The 20163-nt window shown below is 33.8% G+C and overlaps 2 protein-coding genes across 5 annotated transcripts; one reads left to right on the top strand and one right to left on the bottom strand.

The window, feature by feature from the left end:
• Positions 1-896: 896 nt before the first annotated feature.
• LOC141712115 (large ribosomal subunit protein bL27c) lies at positions 897-3628 on the bottom strand. The gene is made up of 4 exons (XM_074514920.1): positions 3533-3628; positions 3162-3459; positions 1348-1449; positions 897-1226 (listed from the first exon to the last, which is right to left on the bottom strand). Exons 2-4 carry the CDS (start codon positions 3453-3455, stop codon positions 1047-1049), a joined length of 576 nt encoding a protein of 191 aa, XP_074371021.1. The 5' UTR covers positions 3456-3459; positions 3533-3628; the 3' UTR covers positions 897-1046.
• Positions 3629-12138: 8510 nt separating this feature from the next.
• On the top strand, positions 12139-19021 carry LOC141712114 (vacuolar protein sorting-associated protein 9A-like). Of its 4 annotated transcripts, none has more exons than XM_074514918.1 (6): positions 12139-12242; positions 12998-13166; positions 13750-13889; positions 15447-15617; positions 17390-17569; positions 18005-19021. In XM_074514918.1, exons 2-6 carry the CDS (start codon positions 13064-13066, stop codon positions 18803-18805), a joined length of 1395 nt encoding a protein of 464 aa, XP_074371019.1. In that variant the 5' UTR covers positions 12139-12242; positions 12998-13063; the 3' UTR covers positions 18806-19021. The 4 variants fall into 4 exon arrangements, with proteins under 4 accessions (XP_074371019.1, XP_074371017.1, XP_074371020.1 ...); XM_074514916.1 differs by having other exon boundaries at positions 13742-13889; XM_074514919.1 differs by having other exon boundaries at positions 12155-12242; positions 13054-13166.
• Positions 19022-20163: the final 1142 nt, after the last annotated feature.

The following is a 20163-nucleotide window of genomic DNA, read 5'->3' as shown; positions in this document are numbered from 1 at the left end:
AATTAAATTGAGAATACTGGTCAATATGTTGCTATAATGCCTTCTCGAGTATAGATTTCATTTTTATAATTTGTAATAGTGTTCAAGTTATGTCCACAAAACTGATGTGGAATTGCCAATTGTTTGATAATTGGGTCAGGGAGGTGATTGATTCATTCCCTCACAAAATGTGGTACCAGGATTGTCATATTACAGTAGCAACCTTTCAAAACTGATATGCTTTCATGTCTGACCTACACCAACCTAGTGTTAATATTTGTTTGCAGAGAGACATTTGTCAATTGTGTCTTGTTATTCTTTCTTTAGAAAATCCTAATACCAATTTAGTTTTATATTTGTAGAAGAGAAACATTTGTCAATAGTGCCTTTTGTTACAATTCTTTGGAAAATCGATGTTATTGTGGTACTGCTTGGTTGATGGTTCTATAGAAATAAATTGTTACATTGTAACTCATTTTTTTACTGACCATATGCTGGCCCGGAGATGATCTGGACTAATGGAGACTCGATAGAGAATATGGAACCCCCATTTGCATGTAAATAGCAAGCCAACACTACGTGTATGATTGAATTCTTTTTCTACTGCAGGTTGCTTGGTTTTAAATAAAACAGTAGTGAAAATTTGTCGCTCAGCAGGAATTTTTTTATGCACTCGGGGATTTCACCATTTCACCTAATTAGATTAGAATTGATCTTAACGAATTCATAGAAATAATCATATGATCTGAATGGACACAATACCTCGAGAAACAGCATGTTAAATTTGCAAATAAATATGATTCTGAATTTGATATATCACTAAGATGGCTCAGTAGTGATTCACCAGAAAATCTTACACATTTCATTGTTCCATTCAAGATTTGAAGGTGCGTTAAATAACCTTTACGTGCCTGGGATAAATAAACATGCATATTAAATTATCAATAAGGCTATCAAGTACAGCTTCAGTGCTCTTTATAGACAACAACTTTTAGGAAACACGGCAAAAAAAATTAAAAGCTCGCTAGCCATTCACAGATATGGTTTGTTTATAATTGCATCATATATCAGCAATTTGGTTCATCGGTTGTAGTATCAGCTGCTGAAGCCAAAATTAACTGAGGTTCAGAAAGCCTGGCCTCCTTTCTAGCTTTTCGGCGCTCGCGCTGCACTCTGAAGGATTCTCTTTTCCTAGCTCTATAGCTATTGGGGTTTTCTGGTACCACAACACGGGGATAAACACTAATCTGACAACACACAAACAACATTATAGTTAGGGAAGTGGCTCATTTGATTACTATTGGAGACGAGCATTCTTAAAAGGGAAGTGGTTGCTTGATCAATAACTGAATTCTCTAGAAAGTTCACCTGTTTCCTGTCAGGCCCAAACTTCTCAAATTTCACCAATCCGTCTATAAGAGAGAAGATGGTGTGATCTTTGCCAAGCCCGACGTTCTTCCCTGGATGAAACTGGATGTATGACAGAGAAGAAAGGAACATTAGACGGCTATAATCAACACAGGTTGCATAGCAGTATATCATGGCAAAAGGGGTCTACTTCACACAAAAAACCAATTCAATAGGAACAGGCAGATTAAAAAGATGTATTTGCGTAGATATTACCTTGCACTAAAGGTCAACTAAAGCTAAATCCCTACTACACTCATATTTAGTATAAAAAGTTGTTGGCACATTCATGCAAGACTGGTAATAAGGATTTATACGTAGAACACCACCTCAGCAAACACAATCCTTGGAAATCCGTTCAAGACTAATTTTACAAGTAAAACCAGTCAAATTACTTTTTCGGTTCATGAGGGTTCAGAATGTTGGCCAGAAAAAGTAATCTAGAGAAGCAAGGCAAATTAGAATCGATAGTTCAATAGGATTAATGTTTACATAATGACTGTTCTCAAGCTGAGATAGATCAGTAGACATTAAAACAGCACCAGCAATCCATATCAAATTCAATGGAGAGCAACAATATCTACTCTGCTGCCCCTTGTAGGAGGAGTTGAGAGAGTGCGTTCATAAAGTCAATACATCTAGATTACTTTATAAAGAGAAAACCACAGACTTATATATGCATCATGCAGTTGAACATTCACCACAAATATCAAACTTGAAGATAAAAAAATAGAAGTTCAGATTGCCTTGGCAGCTTGGCCACAACTTCCATGGCACTTGGTTACTCTTTCAGCATCAGATAAGGTCAAAAGACCTGCATACAGATTACAGAGTGCAACCGGGTTCCAAAAGATCTTTCCTAAGCGCACTGCACCAAAAGGCAGCCCGCCTCTTGTACAATAGCATAAATACTTTAACTTTAGCTACCTCTATATACAGAGAAAATCCAGAAACAACTAAAAGCAGCAAATTAAAAGTTGAAGACTATTTCTCTGAAAAATAAAAAGAATGTTCCCTGCTAAACCAAATGTACTATGATAGTTAAATATGTTTTTAACTAGTAAACAATTGTAGAACTCAACCATTTTCCAGCTCTAAATTCCTAGGTCACTCCCAGCTTCTAACTACATTTCCCACAAGTAAATCAAAACTTAATTTTTAGTACTCAGTAGTCTAACATAATAAAATAATGCAGTTCCCGCCACCTTTGAGATGCCCCCTATAAAGCTTATCAAAAACGAAACGTATAACATCTAAGTTCCCAACTCTATATGGATAAGACCACAAAAACAGGTGTTTTACGAAAAATGCCTTACCATTAAAACATGATACCCATATATATTCCACTACTTGGTTCAATAACTAGAAAAGACTTAAATGCCTTCAATGAAAACAGTACAAACAAATCACTACATGCATCTACACCCCCCCGACCCTAACCAAATTTTCCAACAAAAGCACTTCTGCAAAACATCGAGAGCAACATACATATAACTACAATATAACTACATTATACTTCTGACGGAGTCACTTGCACAACCTACATTGTAACCATTATCTAACAAGAGTAAGAAATACAACCATCAACTGTCTTTTCCATGATTACATTTCTCCGACATCAACATCAGCATTACTATACCCCTTACATTTACTTCACAAAATTATCCACATTTCAAAACAGATAATCAGCATTTCCATTAGACATACATCAACAAAACCGAACCTAACCAGCAAAAAAAAATCAAAACAATCTCGAAACACAATAAATACGATACCTTAGTACCGCGCTGACGAATGATAATAGAACCAGGCTTAGCAACCTGATCACCATAAATCTTAACACCAAGCCTTCTTCCAGCAGAATCACGGCCATTCTTAGTACTACCAGCTCCTTTCTTATGCGCAGCCTCAATCGTCATCGGAGGATTCATCGGAAACGAAATTGTGAGCTTCTGACCAACATTAATTGTCCCAAAATCACCTCTGAAACAAACAGATGAAGAGCTTGATGATAATGACAAGCCTTTGAATGCTCCAATTAGGCTTAAACTTACGGCCGTCGCCGCCATTGCTCTGCAAATTAAACAGATAAACAATTAGTAATATGTGTGTGTGTAATTTTGGTGTGAAATTTTGTTGAGCTTACTTTACTCTCTCTGGAGAGATTGATTGATTGTGTTTTTGAGTGATTGGGAGGGAGATAATATGGATACTCAAACCTTATCCTCATATTATATTGGATTGGACCCAGCCGTGTTTTGGGCCTTGTGCTATGGATTTTTGGGCCTTGTGGAATTATAATTTTTGAAATATCGTTTTTTTAAAATTACACGAGTTTCCTTAATTTTGTGGTAGCCTGGGAACTTGAACTTCTTCTCATTAAGTCACAACTTACAAGTTTCAATATAATTAAAAATTATTACTCCCTACTTCAATGAGAGTGGGCCTCCATTTTCACATCTAGAATTTTAATCACCCATTCTCTTCTCCATTTCGCAAATCTACAATTCTCTTTCATTTCACTCTTTCATCTTCTCTTTTATTTTATTATTTTTTCAAAATTTCGAATAAACATCTTTTATAGGTGTGATCTAATCCTTTTTGGGTGAGATTTTTCTTGTACCTTGTTATCAAGGTTGTCCCATATTTTTTTTTGGTGTTAGTATATTTTGTTTAAAGTATTTGTGTATGTTGTTGGTTCCGCTGGAAAGGATTTATATGGTTTTTTGGCAGATCTTGTTTATTTACATAAAAAATGAGACGGTGGTCAATATCACAAGTGCTTACTTTTCACAACAAAAGATTATTCATAGTTTGGGGGCATTTGTTCATCCGGTTTTAGTTGATGTAACTAAAAATTCTGAATATTGGGCTACATATGATATTAATGTGAAGGTCAATTATGATGTTGCTACTATCTTCAAGGTTGGTGTTGGCTGGATTGTTAGGAAAGTTATTATAATCCTTTTTATTTCAAATAATATTATTCTATTTGTTAAGCAATCTGAATACAAGACGACTACTTGTTTAGTTCGTTTATTTATTTCTCAATCAGGTTGTATTATCAGTTCGGAGGTTTGTTCTGATTTTCTTCCGGTATTTCAATGAATGTGTTCTATTTTGTTTGTCAAAAATAAATTATTACTCCCTTCGTCCCAATATTACACAATTTATCTAAGAAATTATTAAAATAAGTAATTTACCAGATAATTAGTCATTTCTACAGCCTTATAATACATTGATTTTTTCTATATAATTTATATACCTAACTATAAATATTAAAAATAAGATTATTCAATTTATAAAATGGAGAAATGGGTAATTTTGATATTTTTAAAAATTCCTTTCTTATACATCTTCTTTTTTTCAAAAAAAAAATAGTTTTAAAGACTAATTACAAAAGTACATTTTTAAGTTTAATTTAGAAAAATATGACCTGCAACTTTGCACCTGAAAATATAACTTTTTTTTGTTTTTCTGAATGTTGATTTTGAAATATATTCGGTTGCTTTTGCTGTTTTTTTAGTTAATTTCGGTTGCATACATTACAAATCAAATCAATTTCAATTCAATATCTAAGCAGTCAAAATTAACAAATTAAATTTATATTTCTTTGTCACGTGACGTCAAACAATTAATATTCACGAAAATAGATTAACTAAATCAACCAAAACGTAACTTCATAATTCAACAATCAACCGGGAAGCAAAAATGGCAGCATACCAAATTCAATATAATCAATTGATTACAACTTTAAAAGTAAGCATATCAACTAATTACAGGTTTCCATAAAACCTTACAAGTTTCCTAATCCGCGCTCAAGACCTAGAAAGATTAGTGTGATTTCTGCAATCAAGCCCGAAAAGTTGAGTTGGTTCATACGGTTAAAGGAAGATGCGAATGTGTACGCACCTCCGGAGTGCCCTTCTTAGCTTATGAATTACACACAGAGGGGGGTGAATGTGTTTTAGTGTTTTTATGATTTTTTTGAAGTGTTTATGGTTGTAAACAAAGTAAATTAAATCTTGTAGTAAGATGTGTTAAAACTGAAATTAAACATGCAACAATGAATAACACAGATCTTTCAAAAATCACTTAATTTTATATTAAAATTAAGAATATTTTGCTACATAATTTCTAGGCTCCTCATTGATAAAGAGCTTAGCTTATTTATTGAGAGAATATAAGATTTTCTTATCTAATTTTTGTTACAACTAACAAAGGACCAGTGTTAAGTTTATATCTCAGTCAATTGCTGGTTTACACAGTGTATAATAAGAGATGTTATTCATTTTAGTAAATTATCACTTATCATTTTCCATTTTAGGAAAAGTATATCTTTCATTTATGGCTTAGCATATCTTTGCATATTGTGTTAACTTTGATCTTCCTTTGTCAGTTAATTTTCACCATTGATCTTGCACACTCTTCAAGCTGCTTTTTGTAAACTTGTCAATCCAATTGGTTGGATTGTTTGTTGATTATTAATCTTGGATATTGAACTGGTCTGCAATTTGTACTTTGAGATTTTATCTCAAGATCTCCAATTAGGCATATAGAGAACTTGACACCTCGATAAGTATATTGGCTTATCGAGATCTTTCATTGCTCTATAGTTGATTTAACTTGTAGAGGTCTCTGAGTTTTCTATAAGAGAATTTTTGCTTGTCGAGATCTCTTCACTTCATGTCTTCACTTTGGCTTATCGATATCTCTGAGTTCACTAGTGGCTTGTTGACTTGTCGATAACTCAGAGTTCTCTAGTGAATTTAGACTTGTCGATATCTCTGAGTTCTCTAGTAAAATTTGACTTGTCGATAACTTAGAGTTCTTTAGTGATATTTGACTTGTCGATAACTCTGAGTTCTCTAGTGAAAAATTACTTGTCGATATCACCAATCTTCATGTCCTTAATCTGACTTGTCAATATCTTCCAAGTTCTCTAGTAGCTTTCCTGAGTTCTCTATAAGTCATTCTGGAGTTCTCGAATGACTTCTCTATAACATTAAATATGTGACTTGTAGAGATCTTGACTTAGAACATTTTTCTCCAAACAGATTTATTCAACTCCAAGCTTTTTCATAATTCTTCTGAGCCATGATCTTTTTGATCTTCTTCCAGATAGAATTCTTAGGCTTGATACTGTCTAAAAAAAAGACTCTAGTCTGCTCTTGATCATTTTTACAGACTTTAAATGTTACAATACAAAATGCATACTAAGATTACAATACAACTTATTTAGGATTGTCAATATGACTTAGTCTTGTTAAAGTACAAGTATGTCTTGCACAACAGCCATGATTATTCGGGTTTGTTTTCGGGTTCTTGAAAACCAATCATTCCTTACTTGTGTAATTGAGTATAGTTGTTTAATGATGTATGGTTTTGTTTACTTGTTCAATCACTGCTTTGGGTTATTATATTAAATTAGGGCACAAAGTACATGTTTATACATTAGTTGTTTAATAATGATTCCTTTTGTTATTTATGTTTTGCATTATAGTATTACCATGTGTTGTTTCTGAATAAAAATGTTTAAATTTGTAGCCATTGAGTACTTTACTATAAAACTGTACCATGGTGGACAACTTACGGATAACCCCAAGGCCTATGTTGGTGGAGATGTTGATTACATAGACTTTTACAGTTCTGATCATATTAGTTTAACTGAGATACTTTGTATGATTAGAGATGTTGGTATTAAAGGTCTAGAGATAAATAATATTTGGTATAAACTACCCAAGACTACTATGGATAGAGTTTTGTTTAAGCTTGATTATGATGATGAGGTTATGCTAATGTGTACTTTGATGCTTGTTGAAAGATATGTTGAGACACCTTTAGTACAATCAGGGAAATGAGGAGTTCACCACCTTTAATGTAGAAACATCATCACCTAGAAAAATATTAGAAAATGATGAGTTCACAGAGTATCCTATAACACAGTCTACACAACCACCATTGCTTCTGAGAGCTCCACCCACAATTACACCTCCCAAGTCCAAGAATACAAAGTCCCCTGTAAAGAGATCAATAGACAAGAAGTGTACTCCTAGGAAGCCAACCAAACCTAGACAAAGCAAGGCACCAAGACAACATACACCATCAAGAGAAACCCCACCAGATGAATATGAACATGACAATCAATTTCCATTTAGCACATAGTGTGAAGAAGACATTGAGCAAGATATTAGGGATTTAGAGGGCCACTATAAATCTTTCTCTGACCCTGATGATTCTGACTTTGAATTTAGAGATGAAGAAAGTAGTGATGAGAGCTGATATTCAGATGCTTCTAACAAGGATGAATCTGATGATGATTGATATTTAAGCTAAATGTTGATGACTTGGGAGAGGAGAAGAAAGATGGTGAACAAAGTGATGTTGCATCATCTGTCTATGCTGGTTCTGATGATGAGAGGATGGTGGCCAACTCAAGTGATGAAGATGCCATTATTTACCTTGTTTTCAATGAGAAGGTGGACATGATAAGGCCCACATTCAAGTTGGGCCTTTTATTTAGAGATTCAAAAATGTTTCGAGAAGCAGTAAAAATATATTTAATAATTGAAAGAAGGCCCATAAGTAATGTGAGGGGTTTTTGGAAGAAAGTGAAGTATGTTTGCTAACCACCCTATTAGTGGAAGGTCTATGCTTCTTCATACCAAGGAACCCCTATTTTTCATATAAAGACATTTTACAATAAACACACCTGCTTGCTTACCTTCAAACAAAAACATATCAATTTCAAGTGGATTGCAGATTACTATGAGCAGAGATAAGGATGAATCCTACTTGGCCCATGGCTGCCTTCCAGAAAAAAATTGTCAATGACCTAAAATGTGATGTCAGCAAGCATTGTGTTTATAGAGCCAAAAAGAGAGCTCTAATCAATATTGCTGGTACACATTAGGAGTAGTATAGTATGGTTTGGAGGTATGCACATGAATTGAAGAAGGTACTTCCAGAATCAACAATCAAGGTGCTTACTGAGAACCCAGATGCAGGTGCAGAGAGGGGTAGATTTCTGAGATTTTATGTGTGCTTGCAACCACTAAAAATTGCTTTCATGGAGAATTGTAGGAAGCTTGTAGGTTTGGATGATTTCCACTTAAAAGGACCTTATGGAGGTCAACTTTTAGCAGTTGTGGGTGTAGATGCCAATGATAAGGAATTTGCCATCTACCCTAGTGCTAAAAAAATTGACAAAGTAAGCACAATCAATACTACTTGTTCTGACAATTACTACATTTTACTAATGCTTGTTTGTAATTTTATGCACTTTATAAGACACTACATTATGTACCTGGTTGTGTTGTCACCTGGTCCAAAGGCACTTCATGCAGTGTCACATGTTCAGAAGGTGGCCATGAACTAGTTGTGAACTTGGCCAAGAAGTCATGCACATGCAGAAAGTGGGAACTCACTGGAATTCCTTGCTATCATGCATGTGCATGCATCCAGTTCAGAAATGTTGAATGGCATGAACATGTGAATGACTATTATGAGAAGGAGAGCTACATGAAGGTATTTTTATTTCATATTAATGTTATACTATGTTATACTAATATATCATACTAAAATATTGTTTTTCTCAGCTTTACAGCTACACACTTGAGCCAATTGTTGGCCCTGAGTTCTGGGAAGACACACCTGAACCCCTTCCTCTACCACCTCTTATTAAGGTCCAAACTGGTAGGCCTAAAAAGAAAAGAATTAAAAAGAATGATATTCCTAAGGATGCAACTAAACTACCTAAGTTTGGGGCCAAGTTAGGTTGTAGTTACTGTAAGGACACAACTCATAACCATAGAACATGCACAAATAAAAGTAATGAAAACTACTCAACAATTATAAATTAAACCACTAAAAGGTAGAAACTAATTTCTACATATTAATGCTTCTAGAGAGATGATAAAATAGCCAAGGCTGTAGAAGAAAACGTGGCACCTAACATTGGTAGAACCAAGATGAAATGCACCACATGTGGGGGAATGGGCCATAATAAGAGGACATGTGAAAGAAAGGTAATGTATTGATGTAATTATGTTTAAGATTTATTACACAGGAAAGGTGCTTCAAATTTACAAATCCTATTTATGTCTAATAAAATGTTGGAGGCCAAACACATAATGCAGAAATAACTGAAAAAGAGGGTGGTGGAGGCCAAAGAACTGATGCATATAGGGCACAAAAAGATGGTGGATGTGAGACACATTATGCAGAAAGGGCACCTACAAATGTTCAAGTACTAACAACAAAGGATAAGGTAAAAACAAAGGTGGTTGGAGGTGAGGCATCTAAGGGAAAGGGTAAAAGATTAGCCACCGAAGCTCTCAAAGTAAAGGGAAAAGAAGTAACAATACTAAGAGAGTTGGAGGCTGCAAAGAGGGCCAAACAAAGTGATGCCATGAAGAACCAACAAGGGGCCTAAAAAACTTATAAGAAAAAGGATGGCAGGAAAGAAGGCCAACCATGAATGTCTTGTTCTAGTTGTTGCTCAAATTGTCTTGTTATTTTGTCGAACCATGAATGTAATTTGTTCTCACCATATGTTGGCCGAACTGATCTCTTGTTAACTAGGCCAAGTTGTTATTTTCTTAAGTTTGTTTTGTGAAACTCATGGTTGGTTCAATGTTATGAAACTAGGATTTATTTACTTTGCCAAGATGTTTTCCTGTGGTTTTCAACTTCATTAGGACAAATCAAAAGATTTAGGGCAATTTCATTCATTCACAAACATCACAAATACATAATAGCATCGCCAACACATTTGCTTTCATTATATACTAATTACCTACAAACGCAATGCATAAATACCTAAAAAATACAACACAAACTATATTTAAGCCAATAAAAGATAGGCCAACATAGAAAATCACTCTCATTTGCTCTCTTTCTTCCTACCAGAGTTGAACCAAATGTGGTAGATGAACAAAAGTAAGAAAATACATAGTGCTGTTCATTGCCAAATTTCATTCTTCAGCTGCTTTATCTCCTCAGTATAGCTTCATCATCCTTCCTACCCATTCGATGTTTCAGCCCGTTGATCACAGCCTTGCTTCTAGCATCAAATTCAGGTTCTGACCACTTGAAGCGGTCACAAGATTGAGTAGCAAAAGTCAGAAACTTACGACCCGGATTATAACCCATCCATGAAGTCTTCTGAACAACCCAGTTCTTGCAATAACACTTCTAATTTATTGTTCCGAGATAGAGTCTTGCAAATTCGATTTTAGGTTTAGTTTGATTAGAAAATGGAGAAGAGAAGAGGACAGTGTTGTATACGGCTGAGAGAGACAATTATACGTATATATAACCCAAATAGAACTGTTGAATTATGTTTTGACATTTTACCCCTAGCTATGTTAACGTCATTAACGGCCCAAATGCGGAGCCCCTCATCTGCTAAAATATTATTTGTTCATTAAATCATTAGTTGAGACAAACAAATTAGCCACTAGAGTGCAAAAAGTGAAATGTTTCAGCCACACAAGTACAATTAAGTCTACTAATAATTGATCAATTATTTTTTTTAACTAAAACACCAATATCCTCTTTTTCAACTAAAACATATTATGTATTCTATTTTTTATGATTTTATTCTTTTAAGTGACCTGCATAATTCTTTGTTTAATGAATAAAATAATAATATTATAATTATTTATAACTAAACAATTTATGACTTTTAAATGTCTCAAGATCTAAAACCCTAAAATTCTCTCGGGGGCTTCCGTCGTCTTTCACCGGTGGAAAGCCTCGATCTCATTCTTCTTATTATTATTACTAGCTTAAAACCCGTGCGATGCACGGGTTCCGTTAATATTTATATTTTATATGATTTTATTGAAATTCTAATATAAATAAATAAATACGTTAATTAATAACAATATAATTATAATTTGATTGTGTATAACTTTAAGTTAAATCAAATAGTATAGTATAAAATAGTATATGGTTGATGAGATTTGAACCATTAACCTTATTTATAAATAATAATTAAATGTTTGATGTTGGCGGGTTTCGAATCTGTGAACTTGGTTAGTATATTTATTTATAAATATTAATATAAATGTTTGTTGTTGGCAGGATTCGAAACTAGAAATTTATTTGTAATTTTATAAATAATAATAAAAATGTGTGTTGTTGGCGGGATTTAAACCTGTAAGCTTGGCTAGTGTATTTTTTTTAGTATTTAGATCTAATGGTTATGATCATTTGGTTAAAAGATCTGACGGTCGTGATCAAAAGGGATAACCAAACTACAAATTATACCCCTATTCGGTTATTATATTTTAGTATAGATTAGTTCATTTCTTAGTTCTTCTCTTGTTAATCTTCAATATTTTCCAATTTATTTGGGTTTTGTTTGTCTCCTTAGAGTTTAGTTTTATTTGATTTGTTTGCTTCGAGATTACAAAATTACATAATTTTCATGGTGTTAATTTAGTGATAAAGGTTTTATGATGATGTATTTGTAGTCGATTGTCGATTGCTCAAAATAACAGTTAGATGATTACATCATGTACTTAATATTTCAAAAAATCACTTGGTTACTTGTCCAAGAAGTAAAGATTCAACAAAGATATAATTATGTATTTGTTCAGTTTTAATTATATGTGTAGATACCGTATGACTTTTTATTATTGAATTATTTTTATTTTAAAAAAAGTAGACAATTTACTTTTTCAACAAAACTTTGCTATCAATAAAAATAAAAATTAATAATATAATAGTAAAAAAAATCAATTCAATGAAATTAAAAAAATCAAACAAGTCCGTGCATCGCCCCAACCGCTTCCCCACGCCCCACCGTCCTTCCATTTCCGGTCGCTCCTCATCGTTCTCACGGCCCAGTAAGCCCCCCTCTCCCCTTATTCTATCACTATATATACTCTATATGTATGATATTTTACCTTTTTTAATGTGTTTTTTTAACTTTGTATTGTATGATTATATGTTTTTTTAATGTGTTTCTAGTGTTGATTAGGTTAGTTTTTTGTATGTATCGGATAGCATTTTATACCCCGTTAGGGATTCTACTGAATATTTTCTACCCGCTTTCGTTGTATCATTCTCCGATTTTGTGATTTTTTTTTAGTTTTCGATGTTTTAGCTGCGGGTTTCAGTGGTGTTTAAGTTTGATTTTGGTGTATGTTTTTGGTCGGGACAGCTCAGGCACCTAAGTATGTAAATCTAGTCGAAGTTTGTTATCTTTTGTATAAAGCCCCTTTTGTATTTTGATTGCGGATTCAAAATTTAATTGTGTAATTTTGTGTTATTAGCATGTTGCTAATGCTAAGCCTCTCAGATAAGTGTTGACAGTCCCCTTAGTAACATTATCTTGAACTCAAAGTTTTGCTGAACAACATCTTAAGGTCATATCTGTAAAAAAATAGCACAAAGCTAATTATTATGATGGAAAAATTCAAGATGAATGCTTAGAACCAAGATAAAGATTAATTCAGATACGTATTCTAAATAAATGCGTTTTTTTCCGGAGGGGTTATATTCCAGAAATGTCATTTTAGTAAAAATTGTGTGAAAATCGTTATATTTGTATTTTTTCCAAAATAAGAAAAACTCACAACATTGACTTCATATTCTCCAGCTGATCTTTTCTTTTTGGGTAAATTTTCCGGCTGATCTTCTCGGATCTGTGGGTAGGATATGGACAATGGCGACGTTTTTAGCTCGTCTACGGCTCCACTTACCTGGCACGACTTCCTTGAACGTATGCGCCATCCCTCCGCTTCCGATTTTGTCAAATCCATCAAAAGGTATATGCACATCTACTTGCATGTTTATACTAATATACTTACATACAATTTCTCTCCCTAATCATATTTATGCATTTTTTGAATCTTTTACAATCACTAATCATTTACACTTGATTAGCTCCTCAGTTGATTAGCCTTATTATGTTACAGTTAACATACTTTATTTTTTGTATTTAATTTCTCTGCAATTAATGGAGTAATGTTTGCAGCACAGATTTATATTATTCTGATACCCTACAAAATGTAAATTTATCACACTTCAGTTTTAAGCTTCAGATGGTTCTATATACTCTGCAATTATTAACATCATTAGTCAGCGGAACAATTTAGTACTCTGGTAAATTTACACGGAAGTTTTGAAAGTGTCCCGAACTGCGTTACTATCAATGTAATTAATTTGCAGTTTTATTATATAGAGGATTTGTATCTGACTGCAGTCCTATATGTATATAAATATTTCTAATGCTCGGTTTCTAAGTATAAAGTTGTCATCTACATGATTAAGTATTTTTACCATAGTTTAAAAATCGTTACTGAATATGAGAGCTCTAATGTTACAATTATAACTTATGAAGTTTTATAGTGTCGTTTTTGAACAATGCTCCGGATCCAGAGAGGGATAGTGCAGCTGTACAAGATTTTCTGAGCAAAATGGAAGCTGCTTTTAGGGCTCATTCCCTTTGGGCGGGTTGTTCCGAGGAAGAGTTGGATAGTGCTGGTGAAGTGAGTTCAACTCCTCCTTTATTCGCATCATTGTAAATTTGTATTTTTTTATATGTTTTGCGATTACGAAAGTAAGTTAATGCGTTTTTTGATTTGTTTGGAGAAAATGAATACACGTGTACCCATTATGAACAGAGGTTGTCCTGGTTACAGGGACGAAACCAGGATAAAAAAAATCGGTGGGACGAAATTTCAGAAAAAAAATGAGATGATAATCAATGTAGCATTCTAGATTTTTAAGAACAATATTATGAATTCTGCATTTGAAAATAAAAATATAAGAGATTTATGAATATATTCTACGAGACTATCGTAAATTATTAGTTGATGGGGGGGGGGGACCAAATACATCATATGATCAAATTTTATACATAAAAGTGGAAGAATAAAAGCTCTTGGGGGAGGTTTTGGGGGGACCATGGCCATCCCATGCCCCCCCTGGATCCGTCCCTGCCTGGTTATATCATTACATCACATAGTTGACTGACTCATCATGCTTTTTATCTTCACTGTTTTCTGCTATGTTAACTCTAGTCTTTAAAATAATAACTTTAATTATTACCATTGACCAGCGAAAACTGCTAAATCGTTTATGATTTTTTTCGACATGCTGGCAAAATTGTGTCACTCTTGCAGTTTGTACTCTATATTTCCAATCTCCCCTTTCCACTACCACTAAAATTATGAATATACCTATATCGCTGCAATACCAAGTTTAAGTTGTTTGGTTTCTGTCCCTTCTTTCTTTCACTCTCTTTAAGTATACGCATGTGTATATATTGATGTTAGTATGTCTTCTGGAACCAGTGTGATATGCTTGGACAACCTAAACAATGTTTGTATATTCAAGTTAGATATATAATATATTAGCTGCTCACAGGGACAAATGTTTTTTATTTGATTCTTCAAGCTTAGAAAGGAGCCTAAAATAAATATAGGAAGTCAGGGTAAACATATAAAATTGTGTTGTATATTCTGAATAGCGGTTGCACAAATAAAAATATAATAATAGTGAAATAATTCTAGCGAGTCTTCTTTGTTATGTAGATAGTATTGCTGTAGAATAGAAGGTAAATATATTTCCTTTATTAACAGATGAGATGGAATGTTCGTTTTGCCCATGTCAACTTGCACTGAAATTTATCCTATTAGCCCATCAATTCTATGCTGGCATCTCAATGACTCTGGAGTTTCTACTTTCAACACATATTCATTTTGGCTACTGATATTTACTTTTAGTCTTATGGTGGCTCCTCTTATTCCTTTTCTATTTTTTAATCTTGGTAAAGGTCTAACAGGATTTTAAGCAGTCATGCACACATGTGCCCACTGAAGCTTGAACCCCTCTTATTACTAAAAAGGAGGGGTCGTCATGTTTTATTATTTCATATTAAATGTTCTCCGCAAGCCTGCCTTTTGCTTCTCTTAATTGCAGTTTTACTCCGAGCCACTGTTATCATTACTTGTTCTTATATTTTCTTAATGAAAAAATGTATTATTATTTTCTGTATGTTGATTTTTTAATATCTCTAACTTGCTTATAATTAAAATATTCAGGGACTGGAGAAGTATGTAATGACAAAGTTATTTACTCGTGTATATGCTTCACTTCCGGAAGAGGTAAATGAAGACAACCAACTCCACCAGAAGGTAGCTCTAATACAACAATTCATCCGCCCTGAGAATTTGGATATCCAACCAATTTACCAAAATGAAACCTCATGGTTGGTGAGTCTCGAAGTTTGTTTAAAATTCTTTATAACTATTGGTATGTAGTTTCTGGATTATATTGATTTCTTTTTTGGGTTTACAATTGTCCATGAGCATATTACAATGATAAGCCATGTCGCGTCATTAAGTGGCATTGTGGCTTAAACAGAGAATTAGATTATTACCAATCAATCAACGGCTGATACAAAAATAGAAAAAGATTCACTTCCAATAATATTTTAGACATGATTGCTGCGGAAATACAAAAGGTCAAAATGGGTTCTTTGTAGTTAAACACCTGCATAAGGCCTTTAACTTTAACCGATGGCCGATTCTGATTGGTGGGCTCCATATATGTTCTTTCTACATCGTGGCGTTATCTTTCTTTGCCTATTTGAAGTTGCTTTCTATCAAGACAGTACAATTGCTTTGGTGGTCTATGTACTTGTAAGTTATTACTTCTGAGCGTCGTTCTCTTTCGCTTTGTGGAGAATTTATACTCCGTTGCATAGCTACTATATGATGCATAAAACCAAGCACTCTCAAATTATTCATGGATATCAGCAGTAAAAATTGGTAGTCCACTCATAGACACCTATGATCATATGGTGGTCCACACTTAAGTCCCAAGTGGACTTCGTAGTGAGGAGCCATGTAAGAATATGCGCAGTAATTTGATTTACATATTAGGCACATGATCATCTCCCAACACCTTAAGAATTTCGGAGAGATGGTACCTATCATCGGACCTGACTACTTGGCTTGTGGTCTCTTTTTGAATACCGGGTACACCAACAACTCTTCTATTTAATATGGATTCCGCTGCTTAAATTCAGTATTCTGGTCACAGACATTATCGATCTTCCACTGCTTAAATTAGTCATTTCATCAAGTCTAATGAAAATGACTTGTGAGTAAGGGTTCATATCAACACATAGTATTATAGCATGATACATAGTGACCCCCTTTAAAACCTCTAGTTGTGTGAGAGTTGGTCACATTACTAATGAACCCTCGTTGATAAGTGTCCGAGAAGGTAATTAATTGTAACAACTTCAAGCTCAATGAAAAGCAATGACCTCCTCTAAGGAACACAAATACAGTTCGCCGGTGAACTTAACCAAATATGCATGGTTGTTGGTTTCTGGATGGTGGTTTAATCACGTGCAGTCGTGCACATAATGAGTAGTTAGTCTGAGCTTCTTGGTTTCAGATACCTAAACATGCATTATGCGGATATAAAAACTTCACCATTTACAAAAAAGGCCTATCTGTATGAGTCATTATAGGCACAAATATACGCATCTGCCCCTGTGGTTTAAAAACGTTCCTTTTTGCCCTTGAAGTACCGAAAACGTATCTTTTTGCCCTTGGACCGCTCAATTTACACCGATTTTTTTCCCCATAAATCAGTTTTTTTCCCGGTCCAAAGGCAAAAAGATACGTTCTTAGTACTTCAGGGGCAAAAAGGAACGTTTTTGAACCACAGGGGCAGATGTGTATATTTGTGCAAACCTTGAGGCTTTAAAGGTCATTAAGCCGTCATTACAAGGAAAAGTTAATGTATTAGTGTGTTCAATTATTAATAAAAATAAAAGAAACTCAGCCAGTTTTTTTCACAGTGATTAACTGATAATAATTCTGTCTTTCAGATTCTCATAATAACAGCAACTTATCATTGTAGTTTTCATATATGTGCTTAAATGTAGATTGTGTAATCATATGATAGACATGTTTTTGTTAGTCAAATCTATGTATATAACTAACACCTTGTAGTTTTATTACCACAGCTTGCACAAAAGGAGTTGCAGAAAATTAACATGTACAAGGCACCAAGAGACAAACTTGTCTGCATCCTAAACTGTTGCAAGGTTATCAATAACTTGCTGCTCAATGCTTCCATTGCTTCAAATGAAAATCCTCCCGGAGCTGATGAATTTCTTCCTGTTCTTATTTATGTTACAATAAAGGTGAACTATCTAACTCTGTATGATGTAGTAGGTCTGACGAATGAATTTGGTTGCTATTCATAAGAAACATATATCTTATCTTGAAAGGTCTACTCGTATTGGTGCTTGATAAATGAAATCATAAAAAAACATAAAGAATATTAGGCAGTACTAGGATATAACAGAGAACTCCTGAATCTCGGTAGAAAAATTAGTCATGGCACACAATTTCCCCGAGTAAAGCAAGAAATACTTGCTAATCCACGTCCATGTCAGACTTCTTTATTGTCAACAAGTCAATCAGAAAGTCTTATTTGTACCTTTACCCTCTAAACTCTATATGCAATCTCTTGATTCTTCTGGCGTCATTTTTTTTATATTTGTGTTATTGACATGTACTATGAAAGCCTTTCCATTTACCAAGAAAGTAAGTTGATACTGATGGTCAGGATGCAGGCAAATCCTCCTCAACTACACTCGAATTTGTTGTATATCCAACGTTACAGGAGTCAATCCCGTTTGGTATCAGAAGCAGCCTATTTCTTCACGAACATGCTTTCTGCTGAGTCATTCATTATGAATATCGATGCGAAATCTCTCTCACTGGAAGACACTGAATTTGAAAAGAACATGGAATTTGCTCAAGCACTTCTCTTTGGTTCTTCAAACTCGGATAATACACCTAGTCAAAGTGATCAGAACGTTGGACGACATCAGGAAATTAAGCCTCTGGGCACTATGCCGCATACACAGGTCCCACCTCAAACATTGGAAACTAAATCGAGGAATGAGAATCCAAAAGATCCATATGCTGTAGATAAAGTACCATCAATCTCTGATCTGGAAAATCACGGAGCCAACGTGCTTATGAAGGATGAAAACGTAAAACAGGTCTTTATGGATTTCCCCTACTTGTATGCCAAGTCGGGTGATCTAACAGTCGGTGACGTAGAGGAATTGCTAAATAACTATAAGCAACTAGTCTTTAAATATGTTTGTCTGTCTAAAGGAATGGGTGTTCCTGTTACACCTCCATCATCTGCGTTACAAACTCCATCAGAAGATCACACCAAAACTATGAAAGAGCCCGAAGATAGCAGAACAGTGGAGCCCAATGACGAGGAAAATGAAAACATTTCAACAGGAACTGAGGCGTCAGAAGTTGTTCCAAAGTTTGGGGAAGAGAAGTCAGAATATAAGTCCTCCCAAGATGAAGCTGTTACTTCTCAAGATGAGATGGGTACCGGGAATTCTTAGAGGTAGTTGCACGATGGACCACATGTTAGTAAACTTCTTGTACCTGGTTGATATGATGGATATAAATGTTGGAACTTTGTATCACCTGTTAAACTTACATCTCTACTAGCTTCCATGGGTTTTGTTAAAATTTATATATTTTCATTTGTGTTATATGTAACTTTAATGAATATTTAATATAAATAGTTAGATGCTAAATTAATAATTATGTGTTTATTTGAATGTGTATAATTTCAAGTTTAATATCAAATATTATAAAATAGTATGTGATTGACAAACTTGAACTATTAACTTTATTTGCAACTACAAATAATAATATAAACACTTCTTATGGGAGTGATGAGAACTCATATATGTATTAGTAATAATGTAAATATTTGTTGTTAGAGGAATTTGAGCACGAGAGTTTGAGTAATACGTATATCAAAATTTAAACAAAGTTAATTCATTATTGATTTTAATCGTTAGTTCCACAAAATGCAAGTTTTATGTATTTGAAAAACAGTAAAACATAGTCTAACTTTTCACAAACACGGCCCTTGACAAATTGAACAATTCTATTATTCAAGTTAATAATCACTGTAGCTATTATTTATATAATAGCATGGTATATAATATTATTTATGTTGTAAATTGATTGTTATTGTCAAAGATTAAATAGTAAGGTTAGGCTTAGATTTGGAAATCTTCGCATTACATTTAATTTGTTTGTCTCTTGTTTTGGCTATAAATAACTTTGTTTGTGATGAAGAAAAACACACACAAGCAGCAATATTTACTTTTACAGAGGTTCGATATAATATTGTTATAGCTAGTATTTTACAACACGTTATCAGCACGAAACCCTGCCGAAACTGAGAATGTATAATTTTAATTTAAATATACATATATATAAGTAGACGTGGTTACACCCTTTACATATAATTTATATATATATATATATATCTGTGTGTGTGACCGAAGTAGACGTGGTTACACCCTCTAATAATAATTTAAATATATATGGCCGGAGCACCGCCTATTAAAATTATTTTACGGTACCACTTAATTTTGGGTAATACCGAAATATAGTGGGAACCTTAATTTATAAATTGCATAATTATCGGATAATAACTTTGCCCATAACTAACTTATGCAGGATTGTCCACTTTAATTTATTATTGGTCGGAGATAATCTGCATACGCACACGTCCGTATGGCGGGTGAAAATCCATTTGTCATTTTATATATAGATTTGTTTATAGTATCAGTGATAATAATGATATATAAATTGATTATTGCGTACTTGTTAACGTACCCTATTAACTAGGATTTGATGTAATATTCACATTGATAAATTAAAATTTAATAATTTTCGT

The sequence above is a fragment of the Apium graveolens genome, chromosome 3 (assembly GCF_009905375.1).
Source record: "Apium graveolens cultivar Ventura chromosome 3, ASM990537v1, whole genome shotgun sequence".
NCBI classification, from domain to species: domain Eukaryota; kingdom Viridiplantae; phylum Streptophyta; class Magnoliopsida; order Apiales; family Apiaceae; genus Apium; species Apium graveolens.
The sequence above is the reverse complement of the archived record's forward strand: the minus strand, read 5'-3'. Positions and strand labels throughout refer to the sequence as shown.

Bases quoted from the DNA above. Each gene is read 5' to 3' on its own strand.
- LOC141712115 (XM_074514920.1), bottom strand. From the start codon at position 3,455: ATGGCGGCGACGGCCGTAAGTTTAAGCCTAATTGGAGCATTCAAAGGC. The intron at 1,450-3,161 runs GTATCGTATTTA...TCATACATCCAG, and splicing joins TTCGTCAGCGCGGTACTAAG to TTTCATCCAGGGAAGAACGT. The intron at 1,227-1,347 runs GTGAACTTTCTA...GTGTGTTGTCAG, and splicing joins TTGGGCCTGACAGGAAACAG to ATTAGTGTTTATCCCCGTGT.
- LOC141712114 (XM_074514916.1), top strand. From the start codon at position 13,057: ATGGACAATGGCGACGTTTTTAGCTCGTCTACGGCTCCACTTACCTGG. The intron at 15,618-17,389 runs GTGAGTCTCGAA...TTATTACCACAG, and splicing joins AAAATGAAACCTCATGGTTG to CTTGCACAAAAGGAGTTGCA. The intron at 17,570-18,004 runs GTGAACTATCTA...GTCAGGATGCAG, and splicing joins TTATTTATGTTACAATAAAG to GCAAATCCTCCTCAACTACA.